The sequence below is a fragment of the Antechinus flavipes genome, chromosome 2 (genome assembly GCF_016432865.1).
Source record: "Antechinus flavipes isolate AdamAnt ecotype Samford, QLD, Australia chromosome 2, AdamAnt_v2, whole genome shotgun sequence".
In the NCBI taxonomy this organism is placed as follows: Eukaryota; Metazoa; Chordata; class Mammalia; order Dasyuromorphia; family Dasyuridae; genus Antechinus; species Antechinus flavipes.
The window spans coordinates 388,874,603-388,895,993 of NC_067399.1; the positions used below are offsets into that span (position 1 = coordinate 388,874,603).

Sequence of the window (21,391 nt, forward strand, 5' to 3'; positions counted from 1 at the left end):
ATAATAATAGCTGAAGATAGCTATCATGGCTCAATTAAATCTTCCTTCTCCTTCTTGGGGCTAAATATTGCCAGTGACTTCAAATGACCCTAACATGAAAACAAGGACGAGAAAGGGTAGCTGATCCCTTCCGGAACACTGACTCTAATCTGACTTCAGACATGGAGCATGATCATCAGCTGTTTTTCTTGGGCAATCTATACCAACAACAGTATTTAAATGTTTACCAGATCCCAAATGAAGAGCTGGAATATTTTATTAGAACTGGAGTAGGGGGTGAGGAGCAGGATGGGATATATGTCTGTGGCCTTACCTTTACTTAAGCCAAGAACAGGGCATGCCAGGCTCATGATAATAATATTAATAATAAGAAGAAATAAGCCCTGCATGGGGGAGGGGAGAGGAGATTCCTATGCAACTTCTATTCAAACATGGATTTCTACTTTCAAGTTTGGGGGACATGGAATATCTTATAGAATAGGAGAAGTTCATAACACCTACCCCCTTCCTCCCAAGGGCATCAGTTCTAAGGATGTAAAGATCAATTCACTGAAGTAGGTGTCAGCTGATCAAATAAATGCCTATCGAGTTAGGGAATGGTATGTGTGGGTGTGTGTTGGGGATTAGTTAGGAAGGACCCAGGTGCTGCAAATCTATAGTGACAGAGAGACTGCTGTTTTATTTACTGGGGTTCAGTGGAGCGAGGAAATGGAGGACCTGAGTTCTGATCCCCCATGGGCTGGCTCCAAACCCTTCCTTCCCCTCCCCAACCTCCCAATGCCTCAGTTTCTCCTTTTGGTAGCCTGGGGATAATGCCACATGTGCCGCTCTCCCCTTGAGGAGAGGAGAATAGAGTGGAAGGATGGATTAATGAGGGCCCACACTACAGGAATGATGAATAGGAAGCCAGTAATGAGGGGATGGGTGAACAGGAGGGTATGTTTTTTGGAGAGGTGATCCATGACAGCTGAGCAGGCAGATAAGAATAACACAGTAGGGGAGTACTAGGGTTGGGAGATAGGTTAGGAAGAATAGACACAAGCTATGGAAAAGGCAGAAATGAGCTGATGGTAGTGGTGGGGACATGCTGCTAGTATGTGCACAGGGCTGAGAAAAGAGCCTTGTTCTGTCATCATCCCCTGAACCAGTCCCCAAGATGCATGCACCAACTGTGCTCTACAAAAAAAAAACAAAACAAAAAAACAAACAAAAAAACAAAAAAAAAAAAAAAAAAAAAAACACGGAGAGAAGAGGAGAAAGCAGCAAGAGCAAATGCAGAGGCCCTCTTCTAATTCAAAAGGGATACAAGGAACTAGCCTGAGCCCACATTTGCAAATTTCCCTAACTCTGGATTTTTAAAGCAAAATTTAATACCAGTGACAACTGTTTCTTTTCATCAGACTTTTTTTTTGGGAGGGGTGGGGGGTGAGGATTGGAGATTGGGGTAGGTTCTAAATTCTATTAAAAACTGGTGGGGTGGAGCATGTGTGTACTCCAGAATTCCCCAATGTACTCAGAACCAATATAAAACTCAGGTAAGAGAACCAGAATGGAAACCTGACTGCCATATCAACACAAATGAAAATGACCTCTCTAGTATCCAAGCTGAGCAAAATGCAAAAAACAAAAGTAAACAAACAGCACAAATGGCAAGACGTGAGTTCAATTTCCTGAATTCTTCAAATCTAAGTTACATCCAGGTATCATTAATCATCCCAGAGACTGCTCATCCTTCCCTCCCAGACATCCCTCCTCCCCCCCTCCACTCCCAGAATAGTCTCTGGGCTCTGCCCTATGACCACCTCCACCCAAATCCCCAAGTAGAGCAGTGTGGCCTCCTCATTCCTCCACCCAGAGGACTGACTCTATGAACAGCATAGTCCTAAGGATGGATTTTGATGTTCAAGGATTCCTTCCAACCAAGTAAATAGCCCATGCTCCCCACCCCCAGTTAGGGCAGGCCAGGGTTAGGTCAGAGAGGGAGCCAGCCTAGTTGTATACAGTGAATGGCCGATTTGGCTGGACTTGGCTGGGAGGTGTTTGAAAAATCTGCTTATTCCAAATCATGCATTTTGGTGGGGCTGAGTGTAAGGTGAGAAGAATATGAGCTAGCCTTTATCTATAAGGCCGCATAGGGTGGAGGGAACTGAGGTCTTAAAAATTCAATAGGGTAGAAATCCTAATTCTCCAAAATCTGGCCTCTAAAATACTATCCATGGCCTAAAGGTGAGAAGGAGGAGAGGGAATGCTGTCTTGGGATAAGGAAAAATGCCTGCTCTCCAACCCTCTTTGTCTTAGACTGAATAGGGAACGTGGTCTTAGTGTTAGAATCCCTATTGACTACATATCCTTCACCTCTTGGACCAACTCTTTTCCATAACTTTGGTCATTTCAACCTGCGGACAAAATCAAAGGGATTCATCTTGTCCCTTGGGTCGCCCTAGACTTTCGTACTGGGGAGTTGGGGAAAGTGAAAAAGAAAGAATCTACCTGTCTCAGGTGGCTTCACCTATGTACGGGTAATGATTTGGTCTCTATGACTTTTCCAGGTACCTTCCAGATTGAGTTTAAATGTCACAAGGACAAGGCATTAGAGGAATGGGACTGCTTTTTATCCACTCTTGTTGCTCAATGTTTTATCTTTTTGATAGAATTATATTGCTAAGTTTCTTGGCCCCCAGGTTAACCATCCTAGTGGGTGTCTCTATCACACTCACTCCAAAGAGCTCAGAGTATTGTACAAAGTTGAATGTTTTTAGCCAGGAAGCCTCCCTGCTTCTCCAAAACACTATCAATACTATCACTATTACCATATATACCTTCTCTCTTGGCGGGAGGAAAAGAGGTAGAACCTGGGTTCAGGACTTGGAACTTCTCTCTCTCTGCCTAGGCCTAGAGAAGATAACAGATTTCTGTGATGCTGATATTTCAGGAAAGGCTCAGTCAGCCTGTTTGGGTCATGACCTTCAGGGGATAGGTAAAGTGCTCTAAAGAGCCTCCTAAATCTGGTTCAGGTAAAGAAGCCAAGCTTCCTTGCCCCCAAACCATCTTCCAGAGTTTAACTTTCCTGTTCAACTACTAAACTACTCCTAATTTTATGCATAGTCTGAGATCAGAGCTGGTTCCAGTGCTCACCCCCTTTGGCTGGGTTTCTCTTTTCCAAGATGTCCTGATAATCTTGGGATTGGAAGTTTTAGTCCTTTTCTCTATATTGTCTTTCTATTTCTAGTGGAAAAGAATATTCCAGAGAATGTTATAACCAAGGAGTTCTCTATTCTAGAAGACTGGGACCATGGATTCCTAAAGATCAGGTCACCTTGTTTTTCTTCTGACTATCAACTGGTTACATGAACTGGGAAAGGGAAGAGATATCAGAATGGGCCTTGCTTTGAAAACCTTAAGATATCAGGGTCAAAATTCACTTCAGAGAACCTCTGGTTTGAGAAATCATTCCACAGTGCACTTTTCCAACAGGACAAGGACCTCTCTTGAGTAGTTGTTTGTCCAATCACTCCATGTGTGGGTAGCTAGGTTCTAGTAAGAATAGCTAGCATCTATATGGTGACTACTATGTGCTACATGGTGACTAAGGTGCTAAGCACTTTACAAATATTATTTCATTCAATCCTCATAGCTATCCTAGAAGGTAGGAACACTATTATCATCCCCATTTTGCAGTTGAGGAAACTGAAGTTAACAGAAATTAAGTGACTCGCCCAGCGTCACACAGATAGTATATATTAAAGGCTAGAATGGAACTCAGGCCTTTCTGACACCTGGCTCTGTTCGCTGTGCCATCTAGCTGCCTTTCTAGTAGAGAGAAAGAGAGAGAGAGAGAGAGAGAGAGAGAGAGAGAGAGAGAGAGAGAGAGAGAGAGAGAGTGTGTGTGTGTGTGTGTGTGTGTCTGTCTGTCTGTCTTTCTACATGGGGATGGGGGGGGGGGGAGTATGGATGTATGAGTATGAAACAAAAATTCTTTTTGAGACATGGAAATGGAAGGGCACCCTTAAGAACCTGACTTCTTTGTGTACTTGCCCTGCCAGGCTCTGCCCCAGGCAAAATATGTTTTTTCTTAAATGGTGGCCATTTGTTCTTGGGGAACATAGATCAATTTAAATCTAAGGCTAGAAGCTAAGGCTGATGTAAGCAAAGCAAAAACACAACTCTAACTTTTGCATCAGAGTCCTTGGTGGCATGAATTTAAATCATGTTCCATATTTCTCTCTTTCTTACCACATTCTAAATGCCTCTGCCCAGACGTTCCAAATGTGGTAAGACTGACTCCTGACTAGCTACCAAAGGCTAGGACTAAATGTGTACTCTGTTGCTCCAAAACTCAGGCCTCTCTTACTTACTCTCTGGATAGTGAGAGCCTTAACTCTTGGTTATGAGCCTTAACCAAGATGTCAGTAGACAAAACTACTAAGTAAAGTGTTGGAGGACTAGTTTCTTAGCCAAAAGCTTTCCTTGATGTACTGATTGACACCGTACCCCTCCCCCACCAAAAAATAAAAGTCCTCCCTGATTCTGGGCCTTGGTGACTTCCCAGTCTATCCCTGGGCTGACTTGTGCTTTGAGCTCCTTGGAGATCAGTGTTTGAGAGACACCCTCTGTGCTGGGACTAGTATTGCCAAGTCCAGAAAAAAGGACACTAGCCAGAAAAGCCAGATGAGGATGAAACTAGGGAGGGGCAAGACTCAGGTCATGGACGAAAGTCCTTTTCCTTTTCCCCTTTCTCAGCATCCTTATTTTCCCTTTCAAAATATAGCCCCTTTTTTCTTTCAGGAAATATCCAGGTCAGTTTCCAATATGAATCATGTCCTGGCAGGAGGATGACTGTTCTGACCCTTGGTGCTTTTGTCCACAGTGTACAGACTGGGATGGGGGAAAGGGGGTATCAATAAGGGTCAAGTGGCAGTATGATTATTAGGCCACTTTCCCTCCCTTTGCAGTGAATACAGGCTGAAGGACCCATCCTTAATCAGGGAAGCTCCCAGGAGATGCAGACAGGCTCCCAGAACTCTTTCTGCTCATTCACTTCTGTGCTAATGATTCCCTCTTCACTCTAGGGAGAAAGACACCCTAGGATTTATCAAACACTCAGCAAGAGCAAAAGGCAACAGAGATGCTGAGATAGAGACAGAAAGAGAAAGAGAGCTATATAGAGAAAGACAATGCCCACATCGGGAACCAAGGGGCAGCTCTACAGGGGACGACCTACTAAATAGAAACCAGTAGGAGAGGAATTTGAGGAGGGAGGGAAGGAAAGGGAAACAGGGACTCCAGGAGCCCTGAGACCCACATGTGACACAGACATCTCCCCAAGCTTCCAGGAGGAATCTTTGGCTGGATGCAAAGGGACCAAGGGAGGAACCCAACCTACCTCTGAATCCCCACCATGGACATACCAACAACTGCTTTGAGCTGACCCTCAGCTGGGAGGGTGAGAAAGCCCTTAGGGCTTGCTCAGCACTACTTCTGGAGACCCTCCCTTCAATACCCACTACACAAGCTCCTGGCCTCCCTTTCCCTCCCCCTCCACTTCCTCCCTTAGTGCTCAGGCAGCATTGCTTACTTACTTGCAGGACAGCTGATTAATGCCCTCAATGTAGTAGCAGACGCCACCATTGACACAGTATGACTTGGCGGTCTCATTGCATTTCCGAGCATGGCCAGACCATGATGAGAGGGTGGTGGCCACTGGAAAGAGAAATACAGAGAATGACACATTGTTACTGTAGTTCCCCTTCAGAATGCATAACTTCAGGAGTTAGCTAGGGATAGCAAGAGAAGGAAAGGGGAAAAAACCTTTAATAAACACCCATTATGTGCTAGATACTATGCAAAACACTTTATAAAATTCTCCTTAGAGCTTCCCAATAACCCTGGGAGTGGAAGGACAGTGCAGTCAAGAAGATCTTAGTTTGAATCTAAACTCAAACACTTAGTTATGCAATTCTGGTCTAGTCACTTACGGTCTGTCTGCCTCAGTTTCTTCATCTGTACCATGAAGATAAAGCTAGCACAGGGTTGGTATAAAAGATTAAAAAATGTAGAGTGCTTTGCAAACCTTAAAATGCTATAGAAATTCTAGCTATTATCACAATCTGTTTGAATCATGTCTGACTATTTATGACCCCATTTGGAGTTTTCTTGGTAGAGATACTTCAGTGGTTTGCCATTTCCTTATCCAGCTCATTTTACAGATAAGGAAACAGAGGCAAACAGGATTAAGTGACTTGCCCAGGATCATATTATTGGTAAGTGTCTGAAGCCATATTAGAACTTCCTGACTCCAGACCTGGTGCTCTATCCTCCCCATTGCTGTTATTACTTTATTATTATCATCCTTACCTAGTCCAACCCATTAATTTTGCACAGTAGAAAACTGCTTCCCAGTGAAGTGAAAAGACTCGTTCAAAGGAAGTCCATAGCAGAAGCAGGAGTCAGCCTCAGATCCTGACTCCAAATCCAGTGCACCATACTACCTCTTGCTAATCCTATAACTGGGCAAAACTAGCAGGTTTGACCTGCAAACTAGTTTTGCTGACCAAAAACACTTTAGCTCTTCACCACTCCCAAGGGGCCCCAAATGCAAAAATAGGGCCTTCTTATGTTTTATTTTTTATGGTAGGGGAGGAGGTTCTCAGATTACCTGCAAGGATACCATGTATCTCATCCTCCTCCCACTCTCACCCCCAGGTTGTTACTTTATTATCATCCTCCTCCTTAGTCCAACCCCAACCTGGTCCTTCTCCCACAGAGCTTTGTGGTACTATCTAGGGAAGAAGGCCCAGGTTGGTGGCCCTCGGGGCTAAAGTGACCTTTTTCTTTCTTGTTCTTACACTCAGACCCCTACTGAGTTCTGTGGAAAGTTTCCCTAGGGTGCCTTTAAGGAAACATTGGCAACAACCCTTTGTAATGAAACTGTTGCCTCTGAGGTCTAACTCTTCAAGGCCTACAAAGTATCCAAGTGAGCTTCTTAGGTAGAATCAGACATAGTAAAATGAGGTCATCTCACAGTACAAGAGATGGACGTCTTGGGGCAGCTAGGTGGCTAGAGGGGAAAGAACACTGGCCCTGAAGTTAGGAGGACCTGAGTTCAAATCTGACCTCAGACAATTAACACATCCTAGCTGTGCTCAGCAAAGAGAGAGAGAGAGAGAGAGAGAGAGAGAGAGAGAGAGAGAGAGAGAGAGAGAGAGAGATGGACATCTTAAGAACAAATCTAGCAAAGCCTGTCAGGGTTCATTCTAATCAAAGGGGACCAGGGTGACTAGGAAAACAGGAGCTTAATTAGATGATATGGGTAGGGGTGCTAGAAGAAGCCGAAGGTCCAGGAATTCTACTCACTCAATCAACATGCCCAAAGTCTGGAAATAGCAATCCACTTGCTAGAGCCAATTATCTTCAGAAAAATGTGAGGAGATGCTTAGGAACATCTTCCTCTCTCCACAAACAGAGATTGTTTACCAATAAAAGAAACTACTTTCTTATCAGTACTTCTTCTTCTAAGGGGTTTTTATATTTGGCACATCCTTTTCCCTCTCCCCTGGCCCAATCATCCTTGGCCCTGCAGCATTATTTGATATAGGCCTACACCAGCCTCAGCCATAAATCATGAGGCTCCAGGGAGGCCCAGAGCAGAGACAGGAACTCAAAGGGGAGGGAGAAGGGGCCAGCTGTGATATGAAAACAGGCTGAAGGGAAGATTTGGTTTTTTAATGCATCTTTGTCCAGGATATACATCTTACTTTAACAGAAGGATGTAGAGAAATAGCTTTCCAAACTAAAACTAAAGCATCGTCCCTAGATGCTTAAGATTGAGGTTAGAGAGCATCCAGAAAGTCAACATGCAGCTAAGAATCTCTCAATCTCTCTTTCACTTTCTCTGTTTCTCTCTCTCTCTTTGTCTTTCCCTCCCTCTCTCCATTTCTCTCTCTGTGTCTCTCCCTCCACTCCCTTCCTTCCTCCCTCTGTCTTTCTCACCCCCTCCCTTCTTCCTGTTCTCTTTCTCTCTCCCTCTCTCCCTTTTCTTTTCCTCCTTCATCTCTCCCTGTCTCCCTCTCCACTGTGTCTCTCCTCTTGATTTCTCTCTTGCTTTCCTCCTTCTCCCATATATATGAAAACACACTCTCATCACTGTCAAGAGTAGAAGAATTGACAAGGAATAAGCTGAGAAAGAGAAGTTAAGAAATAAGCTTGTTTTCTATCCAGCTTTAAGGTGCTCTGAGGGCACCTGGTCCCTGCAGCTTAACTCCACCTTGGCTTGGCCACTTTCAATCAGCTAGAGGGTGCTAGATTTCTCCATAGGATGCAATCCTTGGTTCTTTAGTATTTAGACATTCGGGGAGATGCATGGACCAAGCGAGCCTGGGAGTATATACATTGTCTTCAGTCTGTATATGTCTAACATACTCATGGATAAAACTCAGCTTGTCACTCTCCAATTTTTGAAACTCTCCCTCAGCCCCACAGAGGACCCCAAACCTGGATATGTTTCTAACTGCCATCCCTGAGATACAGGGATTTCCCCGCCCATTTCTGGCACTCTGCAATACTTCTCAGATCAAACTCCTGTATCAGAAGCTTGCCTGGGCACATCAATTTGAAGGAGCCCTTTGCCCTGCTAGGCTCTGGTCAAAGGAATCTAAGTCAGTGAGAGCCAAGGAGTAGTGACAAAAAGACAAAGAAAAAGAAATAGTTAGAATAGTTCACCCAAGAATTATGGATCATAAACTCAGGGAGAGAAAAGACTTCAAAATCTATCTTGTTTATTCCCTTTGTTATATAAATGAGGAAACTAAAGTTAGGTGATTTGCCAATATTCACACAGGTAATAAATACTGACTAATAAGGAAAAAAAATTTACTCCCAATGCAGTGTCCTTTCTTTTTTTTCCCCAGACTTATAGAATTTTAGAAATGGAAGAGATTCCAGTAGTTTTTTGATCCAATTTTCTTGTCTTATAGATGGGGAAATTCATCATGGAGAGTTGAAGTGACTTGCCCAAATGAGGCAAAAAATAGGGCACTGGAGCCCAGATTTCCCAAAATCCTTGTCCAGTGTTATGGGCTTCGAGACAAATGTCATTTGAAACATTTTAATGGCATAATCTAGGTTGGTATATGAGAATTATATGCAAAGTACAAACAAATACAAACTCCTCCCCTCCTCTCCCACCTATACCCACACCCAATTTGCTAGTCAGATTTCTGAGGAAGTATCTCTGCAACACCTCTTTTGTGAGTCACATAAACAGTAGAACCTGCTGCTTTCCCTCCCTGAAATCCAAAAGTCTGCTATGGCTCCAGGCTGGATCCCTTGGCTCTGCTCTACAAAGTTTACAAGATGGCAATCAGAGAAGCGTCTGCTACAACAAAAAGCATCCAGAGTAGCATCTGCTTCTTGTAGGAGATGAATGTCAAACTTGCAAGGAGCCGACTAAGTCAAGTCAGAGGCAGGAAGATATGAGTTCAATACATAGTCAATAGGCAATAAACATTTATTAAGTACCTATTATGTGCCAGACACTGGACTAAGTGCTAAAGTTGAATCCAGCTTCAAACAACAACTATAGGATTCTGGGTAAATCGTTTGCCCTCTTTTTGCCTCAGTTTCCTCATCTATCAGATAAGGGCATTGGCTTCTCAATGGGTGGAGGAAAGGCTAGAGGGAGGGAAAGAATTTGGAACTGAAAATAATTTTTTGTTGTTGTTGTTAATAAGGGAGACTCAATAACTTAGGTCTCTAACAGTCCTGAAAACCTAAGCATACAGCAAGACCTGCTTCAGACACATATATCTGTTTGTAACCCTATAGTGAGCACATCATATAAAGGGGCATTAGGGGAGCTCCACAGTCACTGATGACCTTACTATTAAAGTAGGGAAGGGAGGTATAGGGATCCAACTGAAAAGAGGTGGCTAGATAAGAGATATAGGTCTTAGATCACAGAGAATTAGATGGTTTCAGGGAAGGCCCAGCTACAAACACAAAAAGGAATAGGTAATCTGAACTTGAAGGTGATTTGAGGCTACACAGAGAGTCTTGGCTTTTACTCAAAGGTCTGGGGTGGTTCCTACCAGAAAAGACAGAACATATGTTGGGCTAGCCCCATGGTCTAATTCAGTAGAATTTTGATCAACCTTTTCTAAGATCCAGATCCATTTCAGCAGCATGTTTATACTAGGGGTCAGCAAATTATGGCCCAAGGACCAAATCTATGTGTTGAAGGAATCTGGGATCTTTGGGGAAAGTAAAGATGACACAGGATCCAGATACTTTCAGATCTTAAGTCAACAACTGATTTCCTTTTTCTGGAGTCATGTCCACAGATTAGACTGCTGTTTGTGCTTTGTTCTTGAAGAAGACTAAGATATCAGGAAGGTGATGTCATGACATGTAAGTGAATTGGGTTTAAGTGAAGCAGAGTTATGCAAAGTCACCAACCTCACTTTCTCCTCCAGAGCCATCTGGGTCCAGTGGCCAGATATAGATGAGGTCCAGATGCAGTGGGAGCCTAGATAAGACTTGAAAGAAGCCAGAGAAGCCTATGAGACCGAAATGAGGAGAGGGACATTATGGGCAAGATACAGATCAGGATGACTAGAGATGGTTTGGATGCAGTTGAAAGATCTTGGCCTTTTTAAACTAAGATCTAAAAATGCTAGCTATAGCAATAAGAAATTGAGAGAATAAACAGAGGCAAAGAGGAAACAAAATTACTGCTTTCCAGATGAAATGATGATTTACCTTAGAATAAATTCAGCATGAGAAAACAGTGGATACCAATTAAATGGATGTTGATCTGGCCTGGTTTCCCTTGGAGGCAGAAGTAAAGAGTTATTCCCTTTGGGAAAATAAATGCTGGTAGCTAGACATTAGGCTAAGGAACCCTGATTATAACATTCAGAGCCATATTTTGGGCATGACAGACTCTGCTTGCAGCAAACATTAAAACAAGGTAACTTTATTCCTACTAGATGACAGGACACTTTAGAATGAACTCTGGATTAAAAAAAAAAAATCTATTCCCTCTACAGGCAGGCTAGATGAACTCCCTTGACTCTCTGGTCCTTATACTCCATGATTCGGTCATGTTTTCCTTCTGTCCCTAGTTCCACATACAGACATGCTAAAATGCAATTATATTAAGTGAATATTATAGATCTACTATGCGCAAGGCACTGGGAATAAAAAGAACAGTGCCTTCCAAGAGCTATCATGAACACAGCTGGGATTGAAGGGGACAAAGAGTTCCAGAAATATTTGGGAAAGGAGACATTACAAACTAAGGTTAGAGGGGAAGAGATTAAAGGAAACTTCATGGAAGAAACAGCATAGGGGTTCAGCCTTGAAGGAAAAGAGGGATTCTGAAAGATGTGGCTGAAGAGTTTGGTCTTTGGGACATGGCAGATAGCTCCTGTGAATCACTGAGACAAGAATTGAAAAGTCAAGTTTGGGAATCAGCAAGGAATTCTTAATTAGAATATGGAATTTTGGAAGAAGAATAAAAAATAGAGATGGAAAAGTAGGTTGAAAAAATAATGGGGGGAATGCCTTAAATTCTACTGAGGAGCTTTTATTTTATACTCCTGGCAATAGGGAACTACTTAAAGTTTTTGAACTAGGGAGTAGACATGTGACTTGGAGATTGTATTTTGCCATCTGTGCAAAGAAAAGACCAGACGAGTGATAGACTGGTGGCAGAAAGAAAAATTAGAATACTAGCCTGGTATTGGAGACTAAGGGAAGAGGAAGAAAGAATGGAGAGAAGTGGATAGATAAAAGAGATGTTGTGGACAAGATTTGGCAACTGACTGGAAATGAGGATGAGACAGAGAGAGAAAAGTCAGATATCTCCAAGTTACAAACCAGGGGACTGAAGATAATGATGCATTCCCCAGAGAGAAGGAAACTCTTGGAGGAAGGTTAAGTTTGGTGGGAAAGATTAGTTTGGTTTTATATATGTTGAGTCTGAAGTGCTGACAGAACTTCCGGGTGGAGATGTCAAACTCCAGTGGCTTCCTAATACCTCCAGGATTAAATAGAAAATCCTGTTTGGCATTTAAAGCCCTTTACAACTTGACCCCTTCCTACCTTTCCAGTTCTCTTACACTTAACTCCCATCCATGTAACTCCACAATCCAGGGACAGTGGCTCTCTTGCTGTGATTGAACACTACACTCCATCTCCTTGGGTGTTTTCACATCTTTCCCTCATGGCTGGAACTCTTGACTTCCTCATCTCCACCTGGTTGCCTTCAAGTATCAGATAAAATCCCACCTTCTACAAGGAAGGCCTTTCCCAGTCTCACTTAATGCTAGTACCTTTCTTCTTTTTTCCTTAAATGCAATAGTATTTTATTTTTCTAATTACATGTAAAAGTTTTCAACATTCATTTTTGTAAGATTTTTGAGTTTCAATTTTTTTTCTCTCCCTTTCTTATCTTTCCCCTCCACAAGACAGCAAGCAATCTGATATAGGTTATACATGTAGTACCTTTCTTCTGATAGTATTTTAAGGTATCCTATATATATATATATATAATATATATATGTGTATATATGTATATACATGTGTATATATATATTCTGTGGCTATAGCTGTTTACATATTGGCTCCCCAACTAAACTATGAATTCCAGGGGCTGTTTTCACCTTTTTTTTTTTTTTTTAATATCTCTAGCACTTAGAACAGTGCTTGACATATATTAAGCACTTAAGGCATTGGGGATGTAGGACTAGAGTTGAGGAAATGTTATGGCTAGACATACATATACATGCATGCATGTATTCACAAGGTGGGGTGAAGGGATGGAGGGGTGGGGGAGAGTGGGATGGAGAGGGTGTGTCTGTGTGTATGTCTCTATTTTGAGAGTCATTTGTTTAGAGATTAAGCTTGTATCAGTGGGAACAGATAAGGTCACCTAGGAAGAGAGTGTAGAAAGAAGAAAAGGCCTGAGCTTCAGTCATGCTCTGGGGGTGGGAAGTGAATGATGATGTAACAAAGGAGCTTGAGAAGGAGTGATCAGACAGGTAGAGCATTATCACAGAAGCTAGGGAGGAGTGTCCAAAAGCTGGGAGTGGTTAATAGTGTCAAAAGCTGCAGTAAGGTCAGGGAGGGTGAGGATTGAGAAAAGTCCATCAGATTTAGCAATTAAGAAATCACTGGTAACCTTTGAGAGAGAAATTTCAACAGGGGTTAGAAGACAAGAGGATAGAGGACTGAAAAGTGAGTAGCTAGTATAGAGAAATGGAAATAATCATTTACATAGTGTCTGTTGTACGCCAGGCACTATACTAAGCATTTGACAAATATTATCTCATTTGATCCTCAGAACAATCCTGAGAGGTAGGTGTTATTATATTCTATCTTACATTTTAAACAGAGGGTGACTTGCCTAGGGATATAAAATTAAGTGCCAGAGGCTGAATTTGAACTCAGGTCAACTTTATTCTGGTTCTGGAGTTCTAGCTATTGTGCCATCTAGTTGTCTCTCAAATAGTGAGTATAGACAACTCTTTATAGGAGTTTATTAATTACAAAGGCAAGGAGATAAGAAATGGCAATTTATTGGGAAGGCAGAAGTAAGTGAAAGGTTTTTTTGTTTTTTGCTTATTTTTGGAATTTTGAACCTAATCTGTGATTTCATTGATATAAGAAATTCCTGGTGAGGAAAATCATTCCATTAATGCAGATCATCCACTGCTTTATAATTTAATGTCTTAGCATTTTTTTTTAAAGGACAAGGTAGATCAGCATACATTGGAAGGTAACAGAAAGAGGAGTGGATCATGAGATATAATATGAAAAAGGGAAATGCAATGATTGATCGCACAAAGCCCTGATGGCAGAGGGAAAATGGGGAATGAGTGCATGCTTCAGAGGGGAATGAGTGCATGGCTGCTCCTCCAGGGTGGAACCTGCCCTAATTCTGAGATTCTGGCATGAGCTCAGGTGCTCTGGGACATTCCCAGATCCTCCTTCACCTGGGTTGGAAGCATCAGATTTCTAAAGCCTAGACTACGTAGAGCCAGCTTAAACCAACTGCTCTGTTATAGGAGAAGGCCTTCCTCCAGACTTCTTCAGACCTGACTACCAAGGCTATATCTGGAGGGAGAGAAAGCTCTGATTTCAGGGGAGAGGAGGGCAGGGGAAGTGCATCAGCAATGATATGCAAAGAGGCCAGAATAAGCATGTCAAATACTAAAGAGGAAAACCTAAAGATTACATCACAAACTGAACAGCAAGGCCAGGGCCCTGCTATAGCCCCTGCCAGCCCACTCCCTGGCCCCCAGACCTACAACAGGGAAAAAATTGCTCCCACACTTTTCCCTGCGACCCCCTCCTTTCCAACTTCCCAATGTGATGGGGTCAGGCCAAACCCCACTGGGGTGGAGTTGAGTGGTGAAGATGAGTCAGAAGGCATTGAGCCCAGCCCGCCCCCTCTCCCCTCTCCCTCCCAGCTCCTGTTGCTGCAGGTCTCCCAGGTTCCATGGGTAAACAAGGTTCCTGATGCATCTATGCCCAGGCAAAGGGTTGAGCCAGGAGGCTCTTCCTTCGCTCCCCCCAGCAGATGGAGCACAGCTTTTTTACCTCATTGGGCCAGGAAGGGAGGCTGGGCCAAGGAGCCCGAGGACTTAGAAGCTAGTAGTTCAATTTAACAAGTATTTATTAGGTACTTATTATGTGCCAGGTACTGAGTGCCAGGTGCTGGAGATACAGAGACCAAAACTGAAATAGCTCCTGCCCTTGAGGAGTTTACATTTTCTCACTGCCCAACAGAGCTGAGAAGGACAAGGACAGAACTGAGGCTCAGAAATGGTACTTTAAAAAAAAAAAAGGACGTCTGGGGCATTAAGTGACCTTTCTGTGATTACACAAGTGCTCTGTATTGTGTCAGAGATAGAAATGGGACCTAGATCTTGATTACCAAGTTGGCACTCACCATTAAGTCACACAGTCTCTTATCATTTATTATTTTTACTCTTATGTTATTCAAATTTAATCTCTTTGTACATTTCAAATACCATAGTGTTAAAGCTCTATTTCATAATTAAAATTAATGTTCATATTTGGGGGGAAAAGAAAAAAGAAAAAGAAGTGGTGTTCAAAGCCACGAATCTTGAGCTAGGATTAGAACTCGGGTCTCTTTAACTCCCAATCTGATGCCTTCTTTACTTAATTATGCTGCACAGCTGTCAGAGGACAAGGGAGAGGGGCCTCCCTGGAATACATGAGGCTTCTATTCCCAGTCCTGGCCGCAGTAATTATGCCACTTGAGACCCAAACACATTGGGTCCTTTCGAGGTAACTGGTAGTGGAACCTGCAGATTTGGAAAAGTAGGAAGGAAAGAGAGCCTAGGGAGTCCCACCAGCTGATGAAGGATCATCTCCAATCTCATTCTATGAATCCAAAATAGAAACTGGCAGCCTACTGGGGTAGGTCAATTCACTATGACTAGAAAGAATACCTGGGATTAGACTGCTGGGCACAGATCTGGTAAAGGGACCAAAAGTGGATGGGAATTAGATTCTGACTATTTTTTTTTGGGCCAATCTGGGGCTATTACAGACTAAATCCCCAAGAGGAAGCTAAAGTGATGCGGAGGATAGAATGCTGGACCTGGAGTTGGGAATCTGAGTTCAAATTTGACCTCAGAGATTTAATACTTGAGTAATCATTTAGCATCTCTCAGCTTTAGTTTCCTCAACTGTAAAATAAGGATAATAACTGGACCTGCCTCACAGGTTTATTGTGAGGTTCAAATGAAATATTATTTGTAAAGTGTTTGGCACAGTATGGCATAGCAGATATGTTTAATAAAACTTTTCTTTCTTCCTTCTTTCCTCCCTCCTTCCTCTCTTCTTCCTCTTTCCCTCCCTCTTTCCTTCTCTCTTTTTCCCTCCCTCGATTCATTCTTCCCTTCTTTCCTTCCTTCTCTCTTCCTTTTTTCCCAAAGTGGGTGATACATTCCATGAGCCCTGGGTCCCAGAGTTGAGATTCTCTCAGTGATTTGCCCTCAGGAATCCAGATACTCACTGTATATCCAAGAGGTAGAGTGATGGTGATAAGAGAAGACAGAAGAAAACAAAGTCCCTGTCTATGCAAACCTCACAGTTTATATGGGAAGACTGGAAACATTTGCTTGACTAAATAACAATACAAGAAGACAATACCAACAATGTCAGGCAGTGATTAATTGCCAAAAAGACAAGGTTCTATACAAATTTTAGGGAACTGAGTGATCGGTGTGGGCTAATTTAGTCAGGGAAGGCTTAAGAAGGAAATAGGGTTTAAGATAGGACTTGAAGGATGTACACAGTGTGAAACAGGCAAGGAGGATCAGGGATGGCATTTCAGAGGAACAAAGAATCAGCAAAGGTTCATAAATGTGGGTAAATGATAGACATGTTTTGAGATACAGTCAAGAACAACAGTTAGGTTGAGACACAGGCTTATGGTAGTAGAATACAAAGGTGGAGATAAAACTGGGAAGTATAAAACTGAGAGGGCCTTAAAAACCAAGCTGAGGAGTTTATCTGTAATCCTACAGGCAATGGGGAGCCACTGATGTTTTTTAGGCAACTGGTTACTGATGGTGGTGATGAGCAGAATGGATTAAAGAGAAGAAACATTGGAATTAGGAAGCAATTGCATTAGTATAGGAGGATAAGAGTCGTTGTAGTGGGAATGAAAAAGATAGGAAAAGGTGGGTTTTAAAAGACAAATTAATGGAATCTGGGGACAATTTAAATAATAAGAGACAGGGTAGAGTCAAAGTTAATGCCAAGATTTTTCAGCCTGGATGACTGGGAGAACAGAAGCAGAAGAAAAGCCAGAAGATGGAGCTGGCTTGGGCAAGATGATGATGAATTCTGTTTTGGACACATTGATTTGGAAGTACAAATACATTCAAGTGGAGATGTCCAACAGGGAGCTGGAAAGAGGGAACTCACAAAAGAGGTTGGAACCACAATGTGGTTCAGAACATATGTCTTCAGATCTGTGGACTGTCAAGAAGATGGGGTGAAAAGGAAAGTCTTAGGAAAGATATAGGGCTTGAGTTGAGCTTGCAAGAAATACTAGGATGTGAATGGGTGGGAGAGATCCCCTCCAAAGAAGACACAAGAAGTTGTATATATAGTGGGACATTGACTGAAGACAGAGATTCTTAGACCCTTCTACCTTTTACCACCTTAATGCCCAAGAGACCAGAAAGTTAACATCCACCCCAAATGTGGGTGCCAAGGGATTGTCCTCCCAATTCCATGATTCCCACTCTCACTTGCCTCCTCCAGTTCTCTGAAAGGAGAATGTAGGAGGGTATCTGTCAGAGGACTGTTCCCCAGTAAGTGATAAAACAAACACAGGGGTAGAAAAATCAGCTCACACTCCAACCCAGGGGGCCCAGCCCTGACTCCCCCAGCTCCGGCTCCTGGCAGTCGAGCCACCCATAATTGCCTTCTAAAAATATCCCTCCCCCACCTATAGATTTCAAAATATTTAGTTTTCGGGGTATTTAAAATGTGAGCCAGCAGATTTGCCAGGTCTAGATAACAAAGCTAAACATTTATGCTTTAACTGCATTTCTCTTAATCTGCTGAGATCGTTGTGCTTGATAGGGAAAGGGAGTGAGAACCTGAGTGCAAGATGAATCATGTGCCAGGAGGCTCCCCAGCAGTGCACAGTGACTGGAAGCCCCCCGAGTCCTCCCAGCCCAGCCCCCACCTCCCTGACGCTCCCAGAGACGTACCGCTGTTCACAATCAGTTTGCCTTTGGCTGTGTCCTTTCCGAGAATGTTTTCTGCCTCACAGACATACTCCCCAGCGTCTTCCACCTTCACCTTATTGAACTGCAGCCTGGAGTTTCTTCTGTTTGGGGGAGGCAGAGGGTGGAGGGGTGGGGAAAAAGGAAAGAAGTTTTGATTGAAGGTGAATTGTTCTTCCCCTGACTGCCCCAGACAGCCTATCTTCCAGTGATGGAAGAGGAGGGAGTGTACAGCCTAAGGATTGAATGTGGCTGTAAGGGGATGGAGAGATGCTATTATTTTGAGGGGTGGAAGCTCTTGACTTGAGAGATTCTAAACTGGTCAGGGGACCTGCAAATGCTTTCTAGGTTGGGGGCCCCAGAAGTAGATTAAATCCCCCCTCCATCCATATACCAAGAGCCTCCCCTTGTATTCCTTTAGTCTGCTGTTCATAAACTCCAGAGGGTAGGGACAAGGTCAACTCAAGAGGGAATGGAGAAGAAAGGAGTCTATCAGAAAAATGAAGAAAACTGAACTTAGAAGGAAAAAAAATCTGACACTGCATATCAGCTACTGTGAGCTACTCCAGAAGAGATGAATGTGAGCCCCACTGAGACCCTAGCTTGGGGAGTGTTGGTGGTAGCATCCTGAAAGGCAGACTATTGGGGTGAAATAGATTTCCATGAACCTTGAGGATTCATAAGATTAAGATGGGACCAGATGCTCCCCAGCACCTCGGAGAGCAGCTACCTTGATGACAATTTTCAGAGCTGCTGAGTTGACAACACCAAACCTGGAATATTGTTCCTCATCCATCCAACTCCCAGGCTTTCTGGTCAGGTGGGTTTGGATTTGAATAACACCACCAGCACTACCATCACCACCACTATGCATTTGTATAAGCACTTAGAACATTTTTTTCCCCTACATGCATTCCCTCATTCCTCTGAAGAAGGGGAAGAAGGGAAGGGTAATGAATAATTATCCCCATTTTACAGATGAAGAAGTAATTGAGACCCAGGGGGGATGATGTGACTTGCCCAAAGTTATCTAGAATGTTACTGGTAGAACTGGGCCTAGAGCCTCCACCTTGACTTCTAGGCTAAGGCTTTTCCTCTTGCAAACTGCACTTCCTTTCCATATTAGTGAGCTAGTGAGTATATGTCCCTTGTGAGGACCATTACTAGGAGCTAAAGATGCTACATGCTGTATCTTGGTAGGAAATAAAAATGACCCTTTTCCCTCTCACGTGGTGATCTTACCCTGACATATCACTTCCTCAGTCACAGGAAAGGTAGGGGTCTGCCCCTGTCTTTGGGATCTCTTTAGCTTCTGGAAATACAGCCTCTAAAAGGCTAACTCAAAAGCAGTAATTCTGAGTGTATGTGTGTGTGTATTAGGGAGGTGGGGCGTAGCTGTTCTATTAATTAATGTTTTTTGTCGATAGAAAAATATAAAGAAAATATGCCAATGGTCGATCCTAGCTCCTGATCATTTGCCTCCAATGACTTCCTTGGTACAACCTCACCTTCTCCCCAGCACCAAAATGGGCCACAGTGATGGTGCAGACATCCACTTTTTCTTTCAGGATGCCTTTCCCTTTCATCTCCATTTCCTTTGGGATGATTCCTTTAATATCCTAAATCCCTGGGAACCCCCTTGGCCCTATCTAGAGAATAACCGCTGAGCCTTCCCATCCCGTTACCCCAGCCTGGCTAGTCTTCTGGATGAAAACACAGGACAGTAGCCTGTCTCTTGAGAGAAACAAGACAAAGCAGGAAAATCTCCTTACACAACATGACTTCTTCGTTTCATTATTGAACAGCAAAACTAATTACCAACTTCCAGAATATACCTTGCCCAGGGGCCCTTAGCCATGAGCAGTGTGTGTGAGGGATGGGGGTGGCAAGAGAAGCAGAAGTGGAGGGGAGGGCAACAACGGGAGAGAGGCAGGGCCAGAGCCCTGTGGGATAGCAGGAAGGAGAGGGGCACTGGCATAGGCATGAGAGGACCATATCAAACAAATCAAATTGACAAGTACTAGTTGCTTCTCTTCCAAAGAAATCTTTCCCCTTTCAGTGAGACCAGGGGCCTCTGGGGACCATACTCCTTCTGGGACCCCAGGGGACAGCTTCCTACAGTTGTCAACATTTTCTGTTGCTATGGAGATATCCTTAGTGATGCCACAGTTATTACTCCTACCCCAAAGCACATTTTCAGCTTCTTGGCCCAGTTTCTGCCCACAGCCTTGGGGCTCCTTCTCCTTGTCATTAAAAATAGTTGCCAAGGTCCCTTTGACCATCCTATTCTTTCCTTCTTGGCCCTAGCTTAATCAGAAACTGTGGTCCCCTTTTATCAGGAGTCTGCCCTTGCCATTCCTTCTCAGAAATCTCACCCCAGAAAAGGGAGACATGTGGGAGTCAGACTATGTAAATCTTGAACTCAGATGACTTAAAAGTTTTGCTACCCCCTTTTCTCCATATCCCATTTGCAAATTTCCTTCAAACTTCACCATGGCTGAAGGGCATGGTAAGGGGGAAGAGATCTAAGCTTCAACTAGAGGAATAGTGAGTAGATGGGGGAAAGACCTTACTTGCAGCAAAGGAAATATGCAAATATGCAGTCAAGGAATCTTCCATGGTAATCTTCAGTATAGCTACATTAAGACTGTTCTGCTCTGAGATAGAGAAGTTATATGTGATACCCTCAAGAGACTCCTTTTAGTTCTAGGACAGTAGTTCTTAACCAGAGGCCCATGACTTGTTTTAAAAAAAAAAAATGTGTTTTTGTAAATGGACTAACATATTTGATTTCCTTTGTAATTTTATGTATTTTATTTAAAACATCATTCAGAGAGGTGGTTTATAGGTTTCATTAGACAGCCAAAGGGATCTATAACAACAAAAAAGGTTAGGAACCTTTATTCCAGCAGGTTTAGATTATCAGGCATTTGAAAAATAGGACCCATCCTATTGGTTTCTTATTAGAAGGGAACAACTGAGTCACACAGTATGGTCCCAGCTCCACAGAACAGAACATGGAGAGTAAGGCACCCTGAGAAGTCTTTGGAGTAGAGCTCCTGTTTCCCCATAGTCTCAGCGACTCTGCTTTCTAACTGTTCTTCCTATAGCCTTTCACACTGGAGTCCTATGTTCCACATTCTCCTCTCGGTGGTTCAGGCTGTATCTTCACATGTTGTGCCCCCTTAGTTTCCAGGTTTTATTTCCCTATGTGACCTGGCACCCCCATTCCCACATAGTGACTCTGGTAGGAATGCTCCACCTCTCCCCACCCACCCCCCTCCAATCCCTACACTTCCTCTCCGAGCTGCCTGCCCGCCTGCAGGGCCTGTCCTAGCCTGCTTCTCATTAATGATGGAACATGTAGTTCTCCAGGGGAGGGACCTGGATCCTGAACTGGGAGGGGAAGGGGGAGGGGAGGGAGGAGGAGAAGAGGAGGTAGAGATTTTTAAAACTGTTCCTAAGAAAGAAGGAGAGACTATAGTGAATATTGGAAGACAGAGTATGACAGAAGAGAGGCAGAAAAATTCAGTACACAGACTTAACAGATGGAGAAAATAGAGACAGCATAACAAGAGACAGAGACAGAAAGAGGAGGGGGGGAGAGAGAGAGA

At 43.3% G+C, this 21,391-nt stretch overlaps 1 protein-coding gene across 1 annotated transcript in view; it reads right to left on the reverse strand.

The window, feature by feature from the left end:
* Window positions 1–21,391, reverse strand: part of NRG2 (neuregulin 2) — a 243,993-nt gene that overhangs the window by 22,891 nt on the left and 199,711 nt on the right. The window contains 2 exon segments of the mRNA XM_051978533.1: window positions 5,580–5,700; window positions 17,763–17,881. Of these exon segments, the coding sequence (XP_051834493.1) occupies window positions 5,580–5,700; window positions 17,763–17,881 (240 nt within the window).